At 38.3% G+C, this 18803-nt stretch overlaps 1 protein-coding gene across 1 annotated transcript in view; it reads right to left on the reverse strand.

The window, feature by feature from the left end:
• Nucleotides 1–18173, reverse strand: part of LOC122833777 (uncharacterized protein KIAA1755-like) — a 34850-nt gene extending 16677 nt beyond the window's left edge. Inside the window, exons 1-3 of the mRNA XM_044121645.1 lie at nt 17863–18173; nt 2085–2282; nt 89–1568 (exon numbers count right to left, since the gene is read on the reverse strand). Coding sequence (XP_043977580.1) covers nt 89–1568; nt 2085–2282; nt 17863–17865 — 1681 coding nt within the window. The 5' untranslated portion in view covers nt 17866–18173. The remainder of the gene's footprint in view (nt 1–88; nt 1569–2084; nt 2283–17862) is intronic.
• Between the last annotated feature and the right edge of the window lie 630 nt (nt 18174–18803).

Consider the following 18803-nt stretch of genomic DNA (forward strand, 5'->3'; position numbering starts at 1 on the left):
TGGGCCGTGTGTGTGTGTGGGCCACTTTCTAAAATGAAATCTGCAGTGCATTAGCCAACAAAGACGATGAAACATTGTCTCTGCTTACCTTTTTTCAAGCACTTCAGTCTTTCCACATTTGAAGCCTCTTGATATTCTGCTGAACTATTTTGACGCTGCATTATGCTGGTTACTGTTTCAGGACAAACATCACTGTGGCTCCTGTTGTTGATTTTGTACAGAATAGGACTCCCTGTGGGGGTGTCTGACAAAGCAGACATAGATCTCACTTTGACTTTGTGTTTTCCCGATGGTTTTACGCCCTCCTCTTTTTGGCGTGTCTTCAAACCTCCGTCAGATGTCGCCAAGGACACAACTGATCCTGGATGCTTAAAAGAAGCGTGTCCCAACTGGTGAGAAATTAGTTTACTGTCACTGGGGCTCAGTCCAGAGAAGGGTTTTAAAATCAAAGCTGATTCCTTCATCGTGTTTTCTGATTCACAGCTCAAAGGACGGTGACATCCCGTGCTTTCACAGGATTCACTGTCCATCGCAGGTTCTTGGCAGTGGTTGGATAAGTTACATAGTTGGTCTTTTTGACCTTCAAATGCCCCTTCAAGTCTTACATTATCATCCTCAAACAGTCCAACCTCCTCCAAGGCACCTAGGAGGTCCACACCTCCCCTTTCAAAAGGCACAGGGTTTTTTAGCGCTGCTACATAAGAGTCTCTGTATCTGCATTTCAAATCCAGGTCAATAAGATCCTGATCCAGTTGTCTTTGGCTGCCTGGCATACAGGGCTCATCTGCATACTGCAGGGTTTGTCCACTGTTTCCAAGTGGGATGGGTGGCGGCTGTCTCACAGGTTTGGACAACACTGAAATAGGTTGAATTTGTTTATCCACAAATTCCTTCCCTTTAGCAATGTCCACCAAGTCAACATAATCCCCCTCCATTTCTTGATAGGTCATACTCTCCCAGTTGTTAGGAGAAACCCAGCCCACAGGTTTGTTCATTGGTTTGGACCCTGATCTGGGGGGTCGCCTTTCCATTTTAATGAGTTTTGAGGAAGCGTGCAATGGTCTTAGAGATGCTGACATCCTGTCTTCTTGTGGCAACCTCACTGCCTCCACTGGAAGGGTTGATGAATTGTAGTGGGAGGAAGCTGAGGCCTTCATGGTCTGCGCTGCTGCTTCACCACAGGCGGGGACAGTCTTAGGCTTGTCTAAAAACTCTGGAATAGAAATTTCAGACCACGGTAACTTGATCACACCTTGATCTGTGCAAAGTAAACAGCGAGACAGAGGAGTCCCGTGGCGTCCTTCATTGATATCCTGCAGCCACTCCTCAGTGAAGAGGCAGGAGTAGGAAGTCTCAGGGATCGGTGTCTCCTCAACCTCTCGACATCCCTCCTCCAGAAGGCTCTTGAGGACAATCCGGGCTGCTTGGTCACCAAAGGGTTCCACCTGAAGATAGAAGTCTCCAGGACGCAACAGCAAAGGGTTCACAGACGCTAACTGGATGACGGTTTTGTCATGCAGACAAAGAGGCCAACCCTCACAGCGGAAAACTACGTCAGAGTATCCAGCCTGAAAAAAAATGTATATTGTTATTACAAAGTGACAAGGAATTTTTAGATCTACTCTCTGATGCTTTTTATTGCTTATAGAGATTAGGAGCTGCAATTTTCATTGAGTTATGCTGTTTATTGGCAATAAGTAGAATTATAACAGCTATGACTGTAATAACAGGCAGTGAAAACAGTAAAAATCTCAGGATCAGAAGTGCTTAATTTAATTTTGTTAAGACATGACACTGAACTGTTTGCTGTTACTGTTCTCAAGCGTGCAGTGTGTTGTCCACCAAGTAGAAAATATTAACAAAAAACTATAAAAATACTTGAGTAAAAATTCTGAATTGAAAAATATCAGTAACCAAGCTATGTAAAGTTAGATCTCAGCAGCTTCTCTATTAAGTTTCCACTATTTTTTTAAACTTTGACAGTCACAGTAAGTTATTTACTTATTCTTTACCCTCTGTAACACAGTTGGGAATCTACAGTATGACTGAATATGTACAGTATATTTTTATGCATTCACACTCACACATGCAGCCTGCTGGACAGACTCCAGCAGGTGTTTGGAGGGAATAAGGAAGTCCAGCAGGCACTGCAGAGCATCGCCGTGGTAACGTTCATCGATGGTACGAAATAGCTGGCAGAGGACGATGGGTGCTGTGACCTCAAAAGGTGGGAAGAGTGCCGACAAGGCACTCTGGATAGACAGGTCCAAAGATTCTGGATTCTGGAAGATATTAAAAGTAAAAAATTATTTTCATAATTGCTTTGACTCGGTTATTTCTCAGTCACATGCGTTAACATAGGCCAAAAATAAAGATTGCTTGCATATTTTATGTATTTTACTTTGCAATAACCCAGTTCAGAAAATAAGCTTCAACAGTCATGGTAAAATAAAGGTACACCTCTTTAAATTGTCAGGCTTTTTTAGGTTTTATTTTTGACATATCTACGGTTTTTAGGAGATTTTTTTTTGTTGGCCATTTTCACTAAAGCTCCACATCAGCAGTGTGAGAAGGAACACAATCAGCTGTTCAGACTTTTTTCATTTCACTTCCTGGCCCAGACATCCGCTTCTTTCTCTTTTTTTTTCTTTTCTTTTTTTCTTGTTTGGTGCTGAAGTCAGAGGAGAGTTTTACAGTCTTGGCTGTCTTGATTCACTGGATCAGCTCCCTGTAAGATTTACACATCAAAAGGGGAGTAAGGATATGTCTAAAAAGAAAAAAAAACAAAACACAGAAAAGTATTTCCCCACCAACGAAGTCTGCAGCGTGAATAGAAGCCAGACATACTGTCTAACCAGAGTAGACTACTTTTAAAATGTAACTAAAAAAAAACAAAGCAGGAAATAGTAAAAAATACTAAAGTTGTACATGATTTAAAGAGAACTGGCAGACTGCACACCTTCAAGTTTTACACGTTGTGTTATCATAGAGGCAACGATCCCAGAGGAATGTGAGGTGATGTTGTGCAAACTCCATGCAGAAAGACCCTGGGGCAGGGAATTGAACCCAGGACCTTCTTGCTGCAGGGCAACAGCTCTACCAACTGCACCACTGTGCAGCCCCTACTTTTGTAATTATGACATTTCAAAAGTTTGGCAGTCGCATTTTAGAATTTCTGAACAGCTTAACTTCAATCACATATATTTGCTTTATCACACTGTGCACCGAGAAGACCATGACTTACTAAAATGAATGTCTGTGTCACCACTTGTGACATTTTGAAAACATTTTAACTGTGACTCATTAAGGAAAGTCCTCGTGGTCCAAACAACTCAAAAGTAAATACACTTCAGAGCAAAACAACAGATGCTTTGCCAACCTTTGATTCATTGGTGTGTTTGCTTGGAGTCTCTTCAAAGAGGTTTTGGATTTAGAGTTGGGCAAATAAAGAAGGAAATGGCTGCATGGTTTTCTGCATGAGTACACTTTTGGATGTCATCTTTATCACTTTAGGGAACATGAGCAAGGGAAAAACACAAGACTACTCAAAGAAATATTTTTTTTTCTTTATTATAAATATGATTAAATATCCCCTGTGTTGCTCTGCTCACGTCTTTCCTGACCTGGACATGGCTAATTTAAGTTAATGTATTTTCAGCTGACCAGGGTCACAAGATGATCAAGGTGACTTCTAGTCACCAACTGTCTCTGAAACAGTTTTGGGTCAAGTACTACACATGGAGTTGGTTTTCACTGTAAGTACACTTTTTGAGAAGTAATCCTCCAAATGTCTGCAAGGTCAAGGTATCAGCAGCAGCTGTGCTATTAGTGAAGAGCAGCCAAGCATGTGGAAACAATTCAGATGAAAGGAGAGTGTCTTTAAAGCATTTCAGTGAACCCATCCGACAATAAGCTTGGCTTTGAGTTGGGGATGTTTCGAGATCTGCCATTAGATTAGTGAAATAGTCGAGCACATACACAGCACTTTTGATCTGGCCGTGCAGCACAGCAGCAGCTAAAGTAAAAATAAATCTGGGGCTTGACATGTCAGCTGGCTGTGAAATGTTCCATGAATTTAGCATTTGGCACACAAAATTCTAGTTTGTATTTATAAGACAAGGCTTTTGAAGGTTTAGTCTGCAAATATGTTGAGTCTTTTTTCAAAGTTGCGTTTTCCCTTCTGTGTTTAGAAAGAATGTATACACAAGTCCATTAATTGTTGGTGCAGCTCAGTAATGCAGAAACTTAAGTGAAGCACTAACAGTTTTTTCACTTGTGTTATAAAGTAAACGATAGTACTCTATAGGAGGTAACGTGATTTAACAGTAGCACGCAATGTAACGTGATTCGTTCAAAACTTCAAACAGCAAAATTTTGAAATGTTTATTTCACACAAAAAACACATTTGAATGAATATGTATAAAGGTTAAAAGATACAAGTGTGCATGAGTACAAAATAACACGCATTAAAAATATTAACTTCTCAATAAATGGATAAAATTAGTAACCATTGAGCAGCAGGTTAGCTTCCAAAAAAAAAAAAAAAAAAAAAAAAACTCAATAAAGTAAGTAAGTTGTGAAACTAGTCAGCATTAAGTTGACTTGATTTGGTATGGTATCTCTCAGGGTTGTGTGCTCAGCCCACAGCCATTTATACTGTAACAAAAACCACGGTGCATTAAAACATGATCAAAACTTTCTACGGGGATTTGTAGATGACACTGGTGTAAGATGGTTTTTTGGTGACTGAGAATCAATTTACAGGTAGGAGATCAAACAATAATGGGACTGGTGCTGAGACAGTCACCTGGTGCTAAGTGATGGCAAAATGAATAAAGTCATCATAATGTGAAAATACTGAGCTTCTGCTACAATTATACACTTTACATAAGTATACTTATTGATTTGTTCAATGTTTTATCTATCAGGACTTTTTTTTATTTCAAGATTTTCCACAATAGTCCCTTTCATTCCAGATACATAAGGCAGTTTTGGTATAAGCAACACATTAAACTCACTATAGATCTATTTGATTTAACCTTGATGTCAATTTGGCTACTAGGCAAACTGGAATGAAAGTAAACAAAGGAATGACCATCTCACCCACAACTTGAAGCTCTAATGCCATGAACAAAAAAAAAAATCAAAAGACAAATTAAACTCATAAGAGGTATGAGAGAAATATTATACTGATGCCAAAGCCTTACATAAGAACTAAAACAACTAATAAGTTATATTTTTAATTAAAACAGCTGCCAAACTGATAACCAAAGTACATCTCACGTATAAAGTAAATAATTATTAATGAATACGTTAATGATTCGCATAACTCTCTCTGATATATTTGTTTTATATGCAACCCAGTCTGGGCAGAACACCAATCGTTGACAGCAGCCTTTACAGAGCACTAATATTTAATTGTACAGTAAAAAAAAGAAAAAAGTTGAAATTAAAAAGAAAGGTTTAGTCGAATAGATGGCTACTTGAAGATACTACTTTTGGATCCACACCAGGCAATCTATTTACACAACCGGTTCTCAGCAGCCTGCTGTGTTATTGTAAACCCCGTGTCCAACAAAGGACCCTGCTTTAAGCACGGCCCTGGTAAGGCTTGATGGCTTGAACAGGTCCTGAGGAGCTCAAAGAAAACAGAAAGCACAGCAGCATCAAAGACCTCACACTGGTCAACTTGAAGAACAACTGGCAGAGACAGAAGCATCTGTCTGCACTTTGGACATGAAATGTTGAAAACAAGTGTAAGGTGATTTCAGCTGTTGTTTATGCAATAACACCTTGAATCTTTCAGCTATGTTTAACATTTGCATTCACAGAGAGCTAAAACGAGTTAACGTTCACCAGATAGTGCAGGGTCCTGGATTTAATTCAACATCAATATCTGAGCACCTGCAGTTTTTCTCACTCTACGCACCTCCGTTAGTCATCGCATTCCTTCATTTTCCTGATTGTGTACATCTTTCACAACAGCCTGTGAAATGGAGAGCAGAATAGGTTGGAGGCAGACGGTCAAATGATAATACATCACAGCTGTTAAAGACTCACGTAGCCCTTGAAATATAGGTTCTACTATACTCTGCAAAGCTTAGACCGTATCTGGGGACATTTCTAATAAAGGACTGAACAAAGATGAGCAGCTCAGCTTTTCACTGAATGTCTTTTATTTCTGTTATTAGACTCTTGCATGCTTGCTGTTTCCAGAGAAGTTCATATCTATTATTTTTTTTCTACATTCATGGAAGTTTAATATCTGTAATGGCTGTAGTTAACATTCTCTTAAGGGATGCCTGCCAGCTTTTGTCAATTATTACTGTACGTTATGAATGCAAATCATGTACTGTTTTATCCTTTAGCCTTGTTTGAATGTTATTTTATGTAATAAAATTAGCAGCTATTAACTGCTGCAAATTATTTTAAATGTCAACAAGGTACAATACATAGCCCATTAGAAATATAAATATGTGCTTAAAAAAATACAGCTACATTAATACTCTCTGATATTGAACTCCTTACTCTTAGTAGAATAATTTGCAAATGGAAATTAAATCTGTGAATTTGTTCCAAGGGTCCATATAAGCTTGGAAATAAAACGTTGGGTGCATCGTAATGAGTTAAAAAAATGTCCAAAATTATCCAAAGTACTGGAGTCCAGATTGACATAAATACATATGGCCAGAAAGAAAGAAGTCTATTTTATGTCCCTAGTGTTGTTATACAAGGTGCTAAGTTTCTCCCAACTCTGTCAGAGATGGGTTTTGAAGTTTTCTCACCAGACAGCTTTAAAACCTGATTAGTGGTGTGAGTTCATGTCTCAGACTTAGTTTTGATCTCTGGCTTTTGTGATTAAGATGTAGTCAGTCTGAACATTATTAGATATATGTCCAAAATATTTAATTTTTTTAATGGTTAAATTTTTTTTTTTAAAGGCACTGTTTGAAAACTGTCTATTTTTGTGTTTGTTTTTTACTAAGTGATGTATTACAGAGGGAGGTTTCCTCATGTTGTCCCATTTGCTGAACAGTCAGGTCTAAATTCCTTCAAAAAGCAACCAAACATGCTAGATGGTCCGTGTTTGGAACCCCAGTCAGGGATTTTCAACTCAGGTTTTAACATCTAGGTGTTTAATAAACCTAAGCTATGTTAGGATCAATGCAGAAAGGGAACAATTAAAATTTTACAAGTAAAAAAAATGTATTTTGAAATTAAAAGAAATTTTAAAGTCCTGTTTTTGATATCACCTGGTCTGCACAATAGTCAAGCCCTGTTGTTTTCTCTTCCATGTAGATTACAAGCACTTGTGTATACATCTCATTGCTATGTACTGCCAGATAAAATATTCTTGTAGTATTTTATTTAGTGCTCCACATTTAGTCTTGGTGGCAGTGTTAGACAGAAAATTATTTGGTCCATTTGTATTCAGTGATGTACAAGGGTCTGATGGGATCTTGTGCAAAATGTTCTTGTAATACCGTGACAATATGTTTCATCAAATTAGTCTCAGACAGAGCTTTCTAGTGGCTATGCTGGTCTTACTTCATCTGATAAAACAGGTGCGAGCTGCAACTATGAGTATAGTCAAGCTTAAAGGCAGATTCTGTGCTAGTCAATATTATACTAAAAAGAGCTTCATTAAAACACATTCTACTCTCTTGATAAGCATTTTGGGTTAATTGCCTGCACTTCTCATGACATGAAATATAAACCCCTGTTTTGTTACCCTTGCTAAGATAGCAAAAAATGTTCCGTTACTGGAAGTCATGACTGTGGGTGGTTTGGCTAGTAATATATGAGGTAGACCCTCCTGAGATTTACCGAGCAAAGCTCAGCTGGATCCGCTTCAGAAAGTCCAGTCAGCCAAATGACTGTTTTCATGTATCTCGATAAAACAGACTCCACCTTATAACAGACATGAACTGCAAGCGTGAATGAATCCGTAAAAATAAAAAGTTTGAGAAATAAATGCTTGAGAACAACAAGCACACTTTGGACACAGTGCTAGTTGTAGCAGAATTGGAAATATTAGCAATGCGAGTGTGGAGTCATGAAAGGAGACAGATTCAAGTATGATCTGAGTTGAGTACTAACCAACAACCAAACTGTAGAGCATCAAGTCAAATCAAAAACACAAATTTTACGCAAACAAGGCTGATGATTATGAAAAGCATAAACGATAGCTCCCAATAAAATCATTTACTGCAGTAGATGGTGCCACACTGACCCCATTGTATCAGCTCACTCACTTCACTGCTGTCTGTGGGCAAACATCTGGAGAAGATACAAAGTTTTCACACAGTTCATCACCAAGTATCACACACAAAGATGCAACTGTTATGAGCACTGCTAAAGTCTGCTTCAATGTATTTGAGTTGACATACTCTAAACGTCAGTCCTTACCAGGATCAAATTATATCACTACTTAACTAACTTTTGTTTTTACACTGTCCAGCACATTAGCGTAGCCAATGCCATGCTCACAATAACTATTTACTCCCACAGACAGACACTGAAGAGCATTCAGTCAGGCATAAATCCCAACCTCTATCTAGGTCTGCAGAGGCTGTTGCTTTTGATCAATTTCCAGCTGACCACATTCCACCGCTGCCTCTGCTTCACATTCACGACACGGGGATTCCCTTTCCTCTTGCTATTGTCCAGAGCAGCCAGTGATTTAACTTTAGAAAGAGCTTCAGGCTGCAGCAAAGGTCACGGTCTGACCTAAATTGGCAAGCTAGCACAGACATGAGGCATTTGTTTTAAAAGTTGGCTTTCTCTTTTTCTTGCCCACCATTTTAGCCCTCCACCCCACCCCCGTCCTTTACATTGTTTTGCTAAGTTTGCTAGTGAGCAAATAATTGCAGGTTGGAGCACACCGCCCCAGGATCAGGCTAAAGAAAGTTTCACCTTATATTTGAGCCACAGTATAAACAACCTGTCAGCCATGCATTGGCAATGAGTTTTTTTGTCATTTGCTACAACGGTTAAAGCTTAGAGAAGAATAACTGTTAAGAACATAAATGTTAAGATGATTGACTTTTATTAAGTTGTAACAGCTCTTGATGTGACATTTTGAAAGGATTTTTGTTTATGTTTTCATGCCAATTGGCTCTCAAAATTCCTTTGAATAGTGTGCACCCTCATTCCACCTCCAGGCAAAAGTGGCACTTAAGGTCAGATGTGTCGTAAAATACTTGCCACTGCCTGGTTTCTCCCTGCCTGGTTTTGTTGATCTGTCCAAAAGCTAACCGGTTCAGCACTAACAAAAAGAATTTGGTAACTGATAGAGATTTTTTTATGGGAATATTGTGCCTGCTTTTACTTGCCTGACTGCTCACTTTGTCAGCCAATAAACAAATTCAGATTTGGAAGTTAGACATTTTCCCTGGAGCCCAAAGTTGAACTTGAAGCTTCATTTTGCTTTGGACACTGAAGTTCTTCCCTTGTGTAATTTCCCTTTTAGGCTGTTTGTAAAATTTCTTAATATTCATACATTGGCAGCAGTTGACTATGTCTGATGATGTGAGCAGGGGCACCGCCAGAAATCTTGGGCCCCATGACAAAAAATTTAATTGGGCCCCCCCATGCAGCTGCTGTTACAATTTCTTGAGTCTACCTGACCTATCAGAAGCGTCACAATTTTAAAGGCTTGCAACTGCCTTGCTTTTTTTGGTCCAATACTGATAACTAGCACAATATTTACTGCTCATGAATTTAACCTCCAACAGACCACATGCAGTATGCAAGTAGGTTGCTCGAATTTTTTCTGTTAGTTTTAGCTAATTGAAACGTCCCTCCCCACAAGCAACAGTCATAGGCAACATGCAAAATACACATAAAGCAATCCAGACTTCTCAAAAAATGCTATGTAGATGTATTTTAAACAAGCTGCAGTATATAACTTTAATAAAAAATATGCTTTCTCCATATTTGTTAAAGCTGTCACCATGTCGTGACAGTTTGTTATGAGACAGATAATCTGTGAAAACAATCAATGTCCCCCACCTCCTCCCTTAACTACTATGGACCTTACCAAGCTCCGCCCACAACCGACCCACGTGACCGCAAGTCTCACAAGCAAAGCCTCGTAGCGCATTATTTCTATGTAAACATGACTCCATTAGTGCATAATTTCTACCGGATTTTCACAATATATCAGCTACTACAATGGACAGAGGAAATAACAAGTTCATGTCATCATCTGGGAGGAGGTTACTGGTTTCTCAGTCACAAGCTGGTTGCAAACCTGAGGCCAGCAGGTGTCAGTCGGTCAGTTATGGTAGATCTGAAATTTGGTTTGATGACCTCAATATGAGAAGCTACAGACTGATAAGAGGAACCAAAGAGCTCTGTTACGGTAAAGAAGCCATTTGTTTGTTAAAATTTTATGAAATCTATTTGTTCTATTTGATGTTTGTTATGAATGACGTATAGTCACAAACAAACAGGGTAATTGGTCCAACGTTTAGAAACTACAGCGGCTGTAATGAGCCACAGCAAATGTAAACAAAGGTAAAATAACCCGAACAGGTGATCAACTCAAAACCATTCGTACCTTTTTAGTCTCTCTCTCTTTGTAGTTTAAGCACACTTGTTACCGTATCAACCGCCAGCGCCCCGCAAGACGAGCAAAGATTACGTTAAAAACATAACATCCAGTCCGTTACGATATCAAGTTTCCAGGCTTGATATTTATTTATGGATTATTAATCAGCGCTTCCCTGAACACAGCGATGGTTGATTGACCAGCTGTACTTTGTGCTAGAGTGGCTAACACGAGTAACAATTTAGTCCAAAGCCTTTTCTGCTAAAATAAAATCTTTAGTGTGTGTCAGATACAGTACACGTTGCATATTGATCTGTTTAGCTAACGTTAGACTGTGTAGCAGACAGGCTTCAAGGTGTAGAAGTTGTATCAGAACTGCTATTATGCTGTACTTAGCTAACGAGAAGCTCGTGTTTGTGAGACTGCCACCCACGTGACCACGTAGAATGAGCATCAGCCAATGAAAAGCGGCCCCTCTGGTAAGGTCCATTACTGGCTAAAGTAATGCAACGGCCCAAACAACCAATCAGAACCAGGAGGAGGGTCTTAGCGCTGTCAATCAACCTCATTCACTCACTGCTAAATGTGCTAATGGTGGAGAAACAACTGATCAGTACAGGAAAATCGTTTAAATGCAGTCATTGGTAGCTAGGCTAACTAGACTGAGCATTCACAACATGCTGTGCTAGCTGCAGCATAGCACACACTGAGGGGGAGGGAGGATGAGCAGCCACAGGAGATTGTGATTGACAGCATTAAAACTCTCCTGCCACTGACTGGTTGTTTCTAGATAGTCCTGGAGAAGGCAGAGGAACTAGATTTTTCACAGATTATCTCTCATACCATACTGTCACAACCTAGTGACAGTATTAACAAATATGCAAAAAAAATTTTTGAAAAGTTACATACTGCAGCTTTAATTTCACTTAGAAGAGGGCAGGCCAGGAGGAATGTGGGTTCGACCTGCTGTCTGACTTATCTGTTGTTAAGTGGTAAAAGGCACAGGGACAAGTTAAATATATGAATATCTTGGTAATTTCTTTCCTTAATCCATTAAATGTTAGTGAAATGGAGGCAAACAGTAGTCAGTAGCTAAGCTAACTATGCTAAATGGTTGATAATCTCAGTCTACTCACCTCTCGGTGAAAAACTGGGTTATGGACACAAATGGACACTTTTACCTTTTTCTCTCTCTGTCTCTCTAATTTTTGAAAACCTAACTTTATTATTTTTCTTAATAGCATAGTAACTGCCACAATCGTTCGTTCAGACTGAACGGATCGGTGACGGTGCAGCCAAATTTGCAGTACCATAATTCGGCCACACTTCGCACTATCTAAAAAATTCCAACTCTTTGTGGAAGGGGAGATGTTGTGCTTTCCAGCCAATATCAGGTTATTACGGTAAATTCACTCTCGCCGGAACAGGGGGTGAAATTAATCTGAGGGGCGTTCTTTTAATAGATGGTACAATACGTTTTTCTACCCTGATGGTGGATTTTTAATTTTTTTAATTTTTTTGGATACTGTTTCTGAATAAAAAGGGAAGGCCGGGGGCGAGAGGAGATTTGTAGTTTTCCCAAAAATATGATTAAATTGTCATTTTATCTTTTGGTGCCAGTAACACCATACCACTTAATGAAGTTGGCGTATGCTACGGCTGTATTTTTTGGATTTGGCCTATGGTGAAGCATAAGTGACCCCAAACTCAACGGATTACGACGGCAACAATCACAGTCAAGAGGAAATACTTTTCAGGTAAAGTGAGTGCAGACTTGAAATGAGTCATTGATTCTCTATGTGTGACTCAGCATGATTTTTTACATGTGGCTTAAAAAACCTGCTCTATAAGTGGTTTCGCATGCAAACCACATTGGAAATGAGGTTTTGTCTCAGAGCAATTGTGGTCGTAATCAAAACGACCGGATTAGTCATAGTCATATAATCAAAAACATGCGGCCAGTATCTCTCATCCCTCTTTCACATTAAGTGTCTTCTGCCTAGTAAAGAGACAGCTCTCTCCTGCTTAACTCAGCAGTCAATTGCCGTCTGAAATCTTTTCAACCCCTAAAAATAGTCAGTAGAAAAACATTACAGTAAATCTCTGTGTATTTGGAGGGACTGAATATGTTGCTCATTTTGTTTTCCACAAATTACTGGAAAATCAAAAAGGAAAAATAAACTGCCAAATCGTTGGGATGTAATGTAAAACTTTTATTTAGGTGAAAATCCTATGATATATAATATAATATGTAGAAGTTTAAGTGCACACTAGTTTAGCATGTAGACTGGAAATGTCACGGGTGTGAACAATACTTCAACTGTCTCAAAACAATGAGCTCAATGTGTCAGGATCCATCTTAAATCTCTGCTGTCTTCTTTTTTGAGAAAACAATCTCTGACTCACAGCTGCAATTCAGAACAAGTATGAAGTTAAGAAAGTGCTTCAAAAATGCTTCGATTGTGTGCACGGCTACCAGATGTTATGAAATGCTCAATAAACTGCTTTCATATCATCTGTTGCTCAACAATATCACCTAGAAAATTAGAAAATATATAATGTGCTGACAAAGGTGTTTGGTGAAAACCAGCAGCATTCCAGATCACAGCTCAAGATATAAAAAAATAGTTTGGCAAACACTAAAGTTAAACTTTAGATTTCTCTCTGTGAATGTATTACGAAAAGATTTGGTAGCCTGTGTGAATTTTAAAGGGAAGGAAACGGCAAATAGCTCCAAAATATTTTTCTGTGTTTGATTACTACATGCTGTACACTTGACAGTTAGAGTATGAAAATTTTTCCATGAATATGTTGCTCTGCACTGGTTTTGAAAATATGTGGCAAAGTGTCTGTTGAGCTCGACCCACTTTTCTCATACAGATAAAGAAATGAAATACAGTACAAGTTATGGCTCCATTGTTCTGACTTGCTGACAAAAAGAAAATTAGTTTTGTTCACAAGCCTTCAGCTAAAAGCTGTGACCATTCACAGTTCTCCTTCTTTTGTTTGATACATTGTCCTCCTTTGACATTTGAGTTCCTGAGGAGAAAAATGATCCCACAATTGTACTAAAATTGTTCAGAAATGTAGCACCAACAACTAAAGACAATGATCTCCAATAAATAAATAATCAGCTGAAGCCTATTAAAGTCATTGCATTATTTTTTTAACTGCTGCTCTCTGAGCAACCCTTAAATTGAAGAAACATGCTAATATCTGATCAGATTTAAACCACAATCAACATGTTTCTCAGAAATGTTCAGACATTTGATGCAAAGGTTATGTAAAGGTGAAAAAAAGCTAACACTATTATATTTCTACGTTGTCTTATTATGCCTTCCTTCAAGCTGTTAAAATTTAACAATATGATTCACATAAAACAAATATTTCAACAGGCTGCGAACCAACATGGTGAATAAATTTCACTATAACTGAGATGTCAAAGCAAATGTAACAGATGTGTTGCAAAAAAGGACCTCTTGGAACCACAGTGAAACTGCCGACAATAGATTTAGATTGCAGAAACTCATTGATATATTGATATATTGACAATGATATATTGCTGGATTGGAATTCAAGCCATTATTGCATGACACAGTCAAATCAAGCAAAGAATCTAAAAAAAACAATCCAAATAGCTTGATTTGACAACCTTAACATGTAAGTGTATATGTATATATATATGGTGTTGAACCACCAATCATGTTCGCGCAACCACTTATCAATAATCTCGAAATAAACATAAAATCTGAAAACAAAACACTGTAACACACTGAAGGTTATTTGTTATTGTTTCTAAAAAAAATTCAATAAATGACAAAAACTGGACTACCTTGTTCGTTTGTCATCAACTAGGAAAAAATATTTTATACAGCGTGTAACAAACAGTGGCTCCTACAGCTGCAATTATGTAAAATTCATTAATTATCCAATAGACAAGAGAAATAACTTGTATCTTGACTTAACTGACAGAAACCAAACTGTTTATAGATTTATTTCCAGGGACAAACGGATTATATGTGTCACAACAGCTGCAATGTTCTGATCCTTAATTTTAAGCCATATTTTATTTTTAAAAATGGCTAAGAAATAAGACTTGTGACTATTTTTTTGACAGATTCAAACTGAGCATGGTTTATTTGCTGACAGTAAATTTAGCATGGTGCTAAACTAAAAAAACTAAACTAAAACTAATATTAGTAAAACCTTTTGTCGTAGCAGAAGGGTACATGCTGCTGGAATAGGGCAAATTACAATAACTATTTAGATAGAAAATAAAAAATCTCAGAACTTTCTTAACACTAATGCACCATATCTAAGAACTACCAGGTTGTGATAGCAACAACACTCTTTGGTGTGGAGGTTGTTACTGATGTTAGCTAAAGTCTGAATCAGTGAGGTGTGAAGATCACAGAAATTTAAGAAATTATTTAACGTCTACCTGTTTGAGATTTCTTTAGACTGAGAGAGACAGAAAGAGCAAAATTTCCTGTAAATACCAGGAAGGATCATGAAATTTTTAAAACATTTTAAAGTTTTGAGGTCATTATGTTGTGGAATATGCTAGATTAAGTATTGGCAACCTTTTGGAAATGTCAAAGGTAAGAATTTACATTCTCTAGGGAACTATTAGTAATAATAGCAACCCTAACTGTACTGACCACTAAAGTAATATAGAATTTAAAATATCAACTCTGTCATCAAAATGCTTTTTTTACTCTCTCACACACACACCTGGCTTCTTCTTCCACATATTATAAATAATTGTATGAATAATTTCTAACCACTCTGCACAGAATAGATTGTTTATTAAAAAGAAATCTGAAACAACTAAAATCAGCAAGAGGAAAACCACAAATCACAAATAAGCCCCAAAATTCTGATATGGGTATCTTAATTACAAGATTAGATCATAATAATAATTTCCATACCTTCCTATTTTTATTTTTTCAGTATGGCTTTGCAAAGTGAATGCAGAGCAAGCAAAGCCAGGGATGGTGTTCTCAGAATTAAGGAAGTGATATGACGTGAAAAGATGTGAAGTGACTTTGTGTTTTTGCCAAAGCAGGAACTCACTAATAACTATGACAGAGGATTACAGCTGTGACTGTATGAAGTCGGCTTAGAATATAGACCATAAGTCAAACTGCATCCTGTTTTTTTTTTCTCTGACATCATTTCATGACTTAACACAAATAAATAATGAATAATCATGTCTGACTGACCTGAAAACCTTACTGCTCATATGTAGCAGGTGTGTACTGCACTTAATCTATATCTTTAGCAAAGAAATGAAACAAAACTTGCTTACTTATACTCCTGAATGAATCACTGCTGCTAAAGGATGTCAAACTGTAACAAAGTGCAGGTACAGTGCACACCAGTGAGAAGGGATCTGGGTTTTGTTCCTTTGTTAAATGTTTACCCAACATAGAAAGCCCTGCTCATGCACGGTGCAGTAATCATATGCTTTAGACTCTTCAGCTTCAAATGACTGTAAGTCAGGGTGGTCATGAAGGAAAACATCACACACGTTTTAAGTAAAACAAACAACCATGGCCCTGAATGCTGGTTAAACAAGTATGCAGCTATGGATATGGAGGCAGATAAACTACAGTCTAAACTTTTGACTCAATCTTTTGATAAGGAGTCTGACTGAGAGTCATCAACTCCAATGTTTCTTTCGGTAAAGGAAGTTAAAGAAGTTACAGTTATAAGACCTTGTAAATATACTTACACTTTGTTAAATAAAGACAACATTTGGTAAGAATTGTGTCGTAAATCAGCTTGAAGCAGCTCATGACTACGAAGTTGAAGGAAAGTGACGCATGGTTTGCAGAAATCCTTAAAAGGAAAAAATTTGAAAAGAACAGTATCTATTTGTTGTAGCCCTATTGGTTCAATGTGAAACTACTTTTGACTTTAGTTATAGTCAAAGTATTTTTGTGTATGTCTCTGAGTGATTTGTACAAGTAGATACAGAAAGTTTTGCCCAATTTTCTAGCAAAATATCTTAAGCTCAGTCAGATTGTACGGGGATGGTCCATGAACAACAATTTCATAAGGGATTTTATAGAGGTTGAACTTCTGGCCATTTCTTCTCTGTTTGTCTTTTGGAGCCTTTGACAGATTTTCCAGCAGAATTTATATGCATTTAGCTCCATAAATTTTCCAATCAGTTCTGACCAGCTTCCCTGTCCTGTTGAAAATAAATAAATAAAAAAATAAAAAAACACATCCCTATAGCATAACACTCCCACCACTGTTTCACTGTGGATGTTAAGTGTGACGTGTCTCCACAGTGTTTTGCACCTTGGCCAGAAAGTGAACATTTTGTCAAAATTGGATTGGAACATCTTCTTCCACATCTTTTGCTGTCTTTGTGAGTGTTGTGTAAAACTAAAAACAAGACTTCTTTTTACTATCTGTCATTACTGGACTTTTTAAAGGTCTTTTAAAAAGTTTATGTTGGTAGAGTTCTTTTCTAATAGTTAAAAGATTCTCTCACATAAGCTTGGGATCACTGCATCTCTTCTAGAGGTCCTACCAGTCGCCTTACCCCTGCTATAATTGAGTCACATTACACACACACATATGCGTGTATCCATTTATCACAAGTTAATAAAAACGTTCCCATCTTGTGGTTAACCTGTTATTGTTAAATTAACATTGCTATACTGGAATTAAACCACTCATTTAAAAAAAAAAAAACCTAGAGAAGTGTGGATACTTTTTAAAGAGCCATGACTGAACACATAACAAGGGGTCAAATCAGCTACTAATAAAGCGTGCTCAACATCCTGAGATTTCTGCCTCAGTTAAGCCCAAAAGGATTAAAATGTATAACGCAAAAGAGAATGAGCTTCATTCTCTCTTTCCCAGTAGGCAAACACTTGAAAAGCTTCAGATGTTGTGAGCTGTCTCACCAAGAGTCCAGAACACAACAAAGAAAAAAACCCTTCACTGAGCATGGTTGCAATAACACTGTGCAGACTACGTTTTACTACCTAGAGAGCAAGTGAGGTGAAGTTGTACAATGCAGTCGATGATCCTGGGACCTCGTAAAAATGCAAAAGAAAGTATAGTTATTCATAATGATTTATTTATTTTGTTGGCGGGGAGGATCTGCGGGTAAACAATTCATGGTTGCTAAACTTCACCCACAAATGCTTTGCAAAGCCGCAGACTTTTCCAACAAAAACACCAGGTCTCAGTTAATGGGTCAGTGGAGCACTTGCTCGCTTTAACCACAAAATAACAATGAGCAGGAAGGACAAACAGGAGGTAAAGTTTCCATTATACTTTACCATGATTGCTGTAGTTTCCCGTCTATCAGGCAGAAAGTTTCTTCATTTTTGGATTTTGATAATCCTCTTTACCTAGCTCCACTTGGCTCTGTGCTTGGAGACCTGCCATGTTTAGCATATCCCCACCAGAGACTGCCTGAAGAACATCCACATGACAGTGAGTCGACTTGATTGAAAAAGAAGAAAAGTCAGCCCCATTCTTCACGCACTTTAACTTTGTGGCATAGAGAGACGTGCATTGCTGAGCTGCCTGTTGATCCTCCAGCTCCTCTTTCACTTCTATTTCACTTCCCCAGCTCCTCTGAGTGTCGGGGAGGGGGGGTGAGAGGAGGAAAGAAGGGAAAGAGTGCAGGGAGGGGGAGGAGAAAAGCGCTCCCTTTTCAGAGGAAAATCCCCCTCCAGGCTTTTCAGAGATTTTCTTTGCTTTCTCTCTCCTTCCCTCTCTCCAACGCGCATGTTTTATCACACACCCACAGATGCAATATGTCACAATCCCAAACACAAAGCATTCAGAGAAATACTCGCTGGCTGTTACTGTATTCCAAGTAGGAATGGAAACGTTTCCACAGCCCATTCTGCCATGCCTCCCCATGCATGAACACACTTTGAAGAAAGCTAACCTTTTCGGCCCAGATTTGCAGAAATCCAGCCCCTCATTTTTGGCCCCTTTTCTTTGTGTTTTACTCCCTGACAACTTTCAGAAGGCAAAGTCAGTCTTTCTTCACTCCCTTCTACTTCATAGACGTCCACTGTCTGCTTAAGGCTTTCTCATTTCCTCTCTTCAGCAATTGTCCGCCGGCAGACTGACGCGGTCCAAGCCAAGCAGGACTGCCGTCATACCGCTACATAAGATCAGAGGAAAGTGCTGTATATACACCGCTATGGGCTGGAAATTATATTAGGTTTGAATGAAACCCAGGCAGGAGCTGCCATTGCAGGCA

Source organism: Gambusia affinis, linkage group LG07 (assembly GCF_019740435.1).
Source record: "Gambusia affinis linkage group LG07, SWU_Gaff_1.0, whole genome shotgun sequence".
In the NCBI taxonomy this organism is placed as follows: Eukaryota; Metazoa; Chordata; class Actinopteri; order Cyprinodontiformes; family Poeciliidae; genus Gambusia; species Gambusia affinis.